Below are 7,302 nucleotides of genomic sequence, written 5' to 3'. Positions count from 1 at the left end.
CATTTTTCTCCCAACTCGAGAATCAAACTAGCTCTCAACTACTCCACCACTGACGCCGGTTTACTTGTTGAGTTTGGAATGCACGTTGAAGTTTGTATTTGCTTTGTTTGGATTCGTCTCGAAAATTTCTCCATTATCAACATTTCTTTTGCTTCATTATATTTTTTGCTTATTTTTTATTCCTGTATAATATACATTGTATGTAAGTAGCCTACAGTGTTATAAATTATACTTTCCACTTTTGATTTCGTCTGCCACTTCTCGTCCATTAATTTTAATACATGTAATGTAATAAGTTCTTGGTCTTCCATCTTTTCAAGTTGCTTTCAAGATTTTGGGAGGATATCTTCTTCTGTACTTTCCAACTGACTCCTTCATTTTTTCCAATAAAAACCTTCAGATTCAGTAAGAGCACGTTTTTTGTGTTGTTGGGTTTTTTTTGTAAGTATTTTACTTTACTATACAGCGCTCACAAGTGCAAGGTCATAGTATGAATGAGTGCGCCGGAGACAAACATTTTCAGTTTGGTAGGACCACCAAAGGATCTTTAACATGCGTTGCACACGTGACCTCCGAGATTTTTCGCCCTTTTCCGAGAAGGCTAGATACATACATTTTGTATTAGATCTTATCTACTTTAAAGATCAGAGATGTGGCTGAAAGACAGCATTATGAAATAGCCAAGGAGTAGCAGTAGAAAGCCTGCAGAAAGAGTCAGGAGCCCAGAGGATGGGGCAAAGAAGGTGAGGGGAGTGGGGGCAGAAAGTTGAGACTAAAGCAGACGACAGAACATTGCTAGAGAGCAGGAAAGGAGGTAAAGGGAGAAAATTTTAGAGGAAGAAAATATTCCTCCACTATCCGGATTTGACCCAAGGATCTATTGAATGAGAGGTGAACGCCTGAACCTGAACTGCGGCGATCGGGGTGTTAAAACAACTACATTCTTTTTAAAAACAACAACAGTACACCTGGGTGGAAAAGTGGAAGTTTAGTTTTAGTAAGAGTTTTACGGCACTTGCAACACAATAAGGTCATATAAGTGCCGAAGATTAGAGGTGTTACAAGAGAGTAACTAACATAAAAAAGAAGGAGTGATCAGGACGATACAATGTTTGATAGGAAAGAAGGAGCAAACCACACCAGAGCACCCGCCAATCATCCACTAGGAAACGGGTGGGAAAGTGGAAGGTAGCGGTTCAAACCCCCAAATGGACTTACTGTAGGAACAGTCAAATCCCTCTCCCCGTCCTTCAACCTAAGCACCCTCCAACGCCCCCCCCCCCCTCCCCTCCAACAACAACCTCCACACAAACACAAAACAAATTTTTTATTTCTGATATTTATTACTTAAACATAATAATATAGGTGTTTTGGGGGAGGGGGTTCAGATCAAAACAGAACAGATGAAAGCATGTGAAAAAAGATGATCAATAGTGAACACTAATGTACACAGTAATTTACACATAAAACACAGACAGACAGAATTTGAACAATAAAGTATACAGTAATTTACACATAACAACACAGACAGACAAAAGATGAACAAAAAAGTATATGGTAATTTACATAACACAGACAGACAAAAGACGAACATTCACGTATAATTTACACATAACACACACAGATACAAGGGCTGTTCCTGAATTATCAGGACAATGACCACATTTCAATAACTGTCAAAAAGTTTTCAATTCTGTACACTGTTCAGAGAATTTTCAATTCGGGCACACCATTACAACGACCTCTGTGATCTCTCGGAAATTGACAGATGACCTCTTGGCGCTGACCTCTATGAACTGACCGTGGAATTCTGACTAAAGTTGAGCGTCTTCTGTGACCTCTCGGGGTCAGGCATGCGGAAAATCTTCACGTTGTCGATCTTCCTGAGGGACCTGAAGGAGACATACACACAGACACAGGGTTAGGTTATATTTTGTCAGAGCATTAGGGCACTTGCGACACAATTAGGTCATACAAGTGCCGAAGATAAGAGAAGAGTTACTATAATACAGTATAACACAGATAGGTCGAACACAGAAGACTCGAAACCATGCATCCGCCGAACTGTGCCTGCGGTCTAGTTGTTTACATTTTTTTCTTCTTTATTTTTGTAAGAAAATTACGCGAAGCTTGAACACAAACACGGAATAGTCAAACTAATAACGCTGCCATAGAGGTCTAAAGTCTATGTCTTTTAAGGTGCACTTGAGACAAAATAATAATAAATTTTTTTAAAAACAAAAAAAGGAAAAGGAAAGGTTGGTAAAATACCACCTACCCCCCCCCCTCCACAGAAGCAGCTAGCTGTGCTTCTTTTTTTTTTTCCCCCTCTTGCCCATTTCTATGAGATTGACACCATCTGATTAGTAGAAAAAAGTGCATATGATTGTGTCCAATAGTGTATTACATGCATACTTAGTATATCAATTAACTGTAATAGCGGATAGAGATTCCAGGATTATAGATGTAAGTCATTGATCTGAGAGAGGTGATGATTATAGAATTAATAGTGGTGATGAGTGATTGCGTTTAAGTAATGTTAGCGTTAGTCCTATCTTCCTCTGCTCCAATGAATCACGAGGGACGTGGGCACCCTCTATCCCGTTCCCTACTGGAACCATCTTTACGGTCACCATGAAGTTCCGAAATGGTGGGCTCAGTTTCTGCTAAGGTGACATCGTTAGTGTTAGCCTATTCTATCCGGCCAAGACAAGTGTAGAGAGGAGCTAGGTGGGAAGACAGTATAGTGGCAGGTAAGCTGTGCTATTTTTAATGCGCTGCTCGGCATGCATGACTAGGTCCTAGGCCTAGCTAGGCTAGTGTGGAGCGGGTGAGAGGAAGGGTTGTGCATCACACGATCGGCCGCCCCACCCCTCTTCACAAAGGACTGCGCGCTTGGTGGGAGAGGCAGGGTAAGGCTGTGTTGTTTCGTCATCGCGTTGTTGTTTACTGTTTAGATATGCTTATCCTATTAAATTGTAAATGTTTTGAAAAATTTGAAAAGGGCACCGCTCGATTGGAGCAGACAAGTAAAGACCGTTCACACTGACCAACGCAATTAAACTGTCATGGTACCGGTTGGCTCATTACCGATTAAACTCAAAAGCATTGCTCATCGTGTATCTCATTCTCAATCTAAAGTAGCAATCTTTGTTGCTTCCCTTCATTCTCTAACACAGCCGATGCCAAAACACTGTTCACGTATCCCTCGAACTACCGGGGCCAGTCTCGACGAATTCATGCTAACCGTGTCAGACTAATTGCATTTTAATATGTATATACAATATCCGCATTCTACAGCTTGCGCTTTACAACTATTACTGTAGTAAGGAAGAGTAACTGCCCATCTTTGTGCATGCCTGCTCTCTCTCTCTCTGTCTATCTCTCTTTTTATTCATTCTCTCAATCTCTCCCTCATTCTTTCTCTTAGTCTCACTTAATATCTTGAGGACAAAGTAAGTAGTAAGGAAGACAAACTGCTCTCTCTCTTTCTCTTCCTCCCTCATTCTCTCTATCTCACCTCATATCTTCAGGACTAAGGAAGACAAACTACATGTCTTTGTGCATGTCTGCTCTCTCTCTTTCTCTCTCTCTCTCTCTCTCTCTCTCCCTCTTTCTCTCTCTCTCTCTCTCTCCCTCTTTCTCTCTCTCTCTCTCTCCCTCTTTCTCTCTCTCTCTCTCTCTCTGTCTCCCTCCCTCCCTCCCTCATTCTCTTTATCTCACCTCATATCTTGTGGTGTAAGGAAGACAAACTGCATGTCTTTGTGCATGTCTGCCGTCTCCAGCATCATATCCATGGACACTTGCCGGTTCACCATGTCCTGAGAGAGGGGAGGGGGAGAAAAGAAGGTTTTAAGTTTTAGTAAGAGTTTTACGGCACTTGCAACACAATAAGGTCATATAAGTGCAGAAGATTAGAGGTGTTACAAGAGAGTAACAAACACACAAAAAAAGGAGGGGAGATAACGACAATAGATGGGTTTTTTAAAGTAAGAGTTTAACTGCACTTGCACCACAATAAGGTCATATAAGTATAAAAAAAGGGAGGGGAGACAAAGACTAGATGTTCGATAGGAAAGAAGAAGCAAACCACACCAGAGCCCCCGGGTGGAGGTTTTTAGTTTTAGTAAGAGTTTTATGGCACTTGCAACACAATAAGGTCATATATGTTCCGAACATTAGAGCTGTTACAAGAGAGTTTTGTTATTGTTTTTGCAAGAGTTTTATGGCGCTCGCAACTGCACAAGGTCATATGAGCGCCAGAAGATTAGAGGTGTTACAAGAGAGTAACAAACATAAAAAAGAAGAAGGGGAGATAAGGACGATTGATGTCTCATAGGAAAGAAGAAGCAAACCACACCAGAGCACCCGCCAACCACCCACTCAAGAGAGTAACAAACACTTTGATAGGAAAGAGGAAGCAAACCACACCAGAGCACCCGCCAACCACCCACGAGGGGAGGGAGAGTTGGGGAGAGGTAGGGGAGAAGGGAAGAGGAGGGGAGAAGGGGAGAGAGAGACACACATAGACAGACATACACACACACACGCACACACAACAGTGCTTCCACCAGCTGAAGCTGAAAAGTAAGGAAAATTCTGCATTGAAATTCAGTGCTTTTAGAGGGTAGAAAACGGCATTTGGGAGCCTGTTTGAAGATATTGCCTACAGTCCATAATATTTATTTTTTCACCAACATTTTGTCTTGTTTGACTTCATCACCAGCATATCTTTCCAATGCTGGAAATGTTTAAAAGCAGGTTCCCCTTTCATTGCTACTATAATTCAATTAATTTGTAGTTGCACCATTGACAGCAGGCAAACCTGGGAATAATGAATAGATGTACCTTCAAAATACGGTTGCGCAGCGTATACCCACATTTTTTCTAAATTTTCATGTCTGAAAATCGCCTGTCACAACCTCGAAACACCACTTCGAATTATTCTTGATTTTATACGTGGTGCTCACTGTGGACGGGATCGGCCAATCAGGCCGATCGCCCGACTCGATCGCCTAAAAAACAAACGTGTTTGTTTTCAGTTTCAAAACAAACATGGTTGTTCGACCGAGTCCGGCGATCAGCGCAATCGGCCGATCCCATCCGTAGTGGGCACGACCGTATCAGCATAATATTTCTTTCATCGTGGCCCTTATCCTTATATTGCGTTCACGTGCCGTAGAATCCTCGCATTGATAATTTCTCTAGATCTAGATAAAATTTGCGAAAAAAGTTTCTTTCCGACAGTAATTTTCTGTCTAAGATCAAAATCAGTCTTGATCAACGCGCAGATTTTCGGCAACAATCCAAAGATAGACAGAAGGAATGAGTGAATGACAGAAAGGAAGAAGTTGGAACAAAAGGTTCGTAAGATTTTGATCCATCTGCAGGTAAAAAATGTACTGCCGACCAACACGCAATGAATGCATGAGACTGGGACATAGCGGTATAATGTCCGATTGCAGGAAATGCGCAATTTGGCAGGTTTCTATAACGTTAACTTGTTGCCGAGAGAATGACCGTAAATATCCGTACCTTATACAAGACGATACGAAGGCGAGTACGGAATTTCGGCAGTCCTGCACTGTCGCAGTTTTTTTTACGGAGGGAGTAGATAATGATGGACGGACAAGCACGGAACTGGCAGAAAGTACGGATTTCCGTTAAAATACGGAAGAGTGGAAGCACTGACACAAACACAGACACACATAGGCATACCGTCACACACACACACACACACACAAACAAACATGCATGCAAGCACAGACACTACACACCTACACCCACAGACACACACACAAAAAAAAGCTCACCATAAACACATCAAACTCATCCAAACAGCGGAAAGGCGCCTCCATGGCCTCCCAGAGCGAGAGAATGAAGCAGACCGTGGAGAAAGAACGCTCCCCTCCCGAGAGGGCCTTGAGGTCCTTCCCCTCCGCTTGGTCCACCTTCACGCCTCCCTCCGTCTTCACCAGGATGTCCAGCGTCTTCTTGTCAAAGTCAAACATCATTTTCCCGCCGTATTTCCGCTGGAAGAGCAGGATGATGAAGTAGTACCTGGGGGGTCAGAGGTCATGGGTCATGTGCAGTCAAAAGGTTGGACAGAGTGAAGGTCAAAGTTGGTCTCCCCCCCCCCAAAGGATCAATGGATGGATGGAACAGCAGTATGATGAAATAGCTATACTGCTAGAGACACACACAAATACACATACACACACAAACATACACAAACACAGAAACACACACACATACAGATACACACAGACACACAAAAATACACACACACATACAGACACACTTGATAAACACACACACACACACTTTTGTGACAAACACACACACACACACTTGTGACACACACACACACACTCGTGACACACACACACACACACACTTGTCACACACACACACTTGTGACACACACACACACACACTTGTGACACACACACACTTGTGACACACACACACACACACACACACACATGTCACACACACACACGCCTACTTTGTCCGACTAGCGATGTCCTTCCTCATTTTCAGGTAGGCCTCTTGTCTCCTTTCCATCACCTGGGGAAACACACACAGGACAGTGTAGCAAGTATGGTAGCCCAGGACACACACACACACACACACAAGACACACAAACAAACACACAGGACAAGTAGCAAGTATGGTAGCCTAGGACAAACACACACACACACACACACACACACAGACACAGACACAGACACCAGACACACGCACATAGGACAAGTAGGAAGCATGGTAGCCAAGGTCATAGAGCGCCAGAAGATTAGAGGTGTTACAATAGAGTAACAAACGTAAAAAAGAAGAAGGGGAGATAAGGACGATAGACGTTTGATAGGAAAGAAGAAGCAAACTACACCAGAGCACCCGCCAACCACTCATCCAGGGTGAGAAAGGCAATGATGTTGATGATGATGATGATGATGATGATGATGCCTCTCACATATCGCTCTCACCTCGTCCAACTTGCTGAGGTAGTTGCGCAGTTGTCTGACCTCGCCCATGACCTGGTCGTACCTCTCCTTCTTCCCTTTGTACGTCTCCATCACCTCTCTCTCGTTCCCGTGCACCTCCTCCTCCTCTTCCACCCGCCTCTGGATCTGCCGTATCTCGTTCTCGATGCTGCTGTCCGTCCGCTTGGTGGCGATGGGTGGGCAGATCTCCGTGGCCTTGGCCCGGTCAGACTCAAGGTCACTCTTGTATTTCTCAATCTGAGGGGGGGAGGGGGAAGGAGTGGGCGAGTAGGGGCAAGAAGGAGAGGAGACAGGAAGG

General features: G+C 43.6%; 1 protein-coding gene across 1 annotated transcript in view; it reads right to left on the bottom strand.

The window, feature by feature from the left end:
- Positions 1-1,321: 1,321 nt before the first annotated feature.
- LOC101848082 (structural maintenance of chromosomes protein 6) overlaps positions 1,322-7,302 on the bottom strand; it is a gene marked incomplete in the record, with an annotated part of 34,668 nt that continues 28,687 nt past the window's right edge. Inside the window, 5 exon segments of the mRNA XM_013089324.2 lie at positions 1,322-1,892; positions 3,724-3,821; positions 5,814-6,060; positions 6,509-6,570; positions 6,987-7,241. Of these exon segments, the coding sequence (XP_012944778.1) occupies positions 1,790-1,892; positions 3,724-3,821; positions 5,814-6,060; positions 6,509-6,570; positions 6,987-7,241 (765 nt within the window).

The sequence above is a fragment of the Aplysia californica genome, unplaced genomic scaffold (assembly GCF_000002075.1).
Source record: "Aplysia californica isolate F4 #8 unplaced genomic scaffold, AplCal3.0 scaffold00927, whole genome shotgun sequence".
NCBI lineage: Eukaryota > Metazoa > Mollusca > Gastropoda > Aplysiida > Aplysiidae > Aplysia > Aplysia californica.
This window is presented reverse-complemented; position numbering and strand designations above follow the sequence as displayed.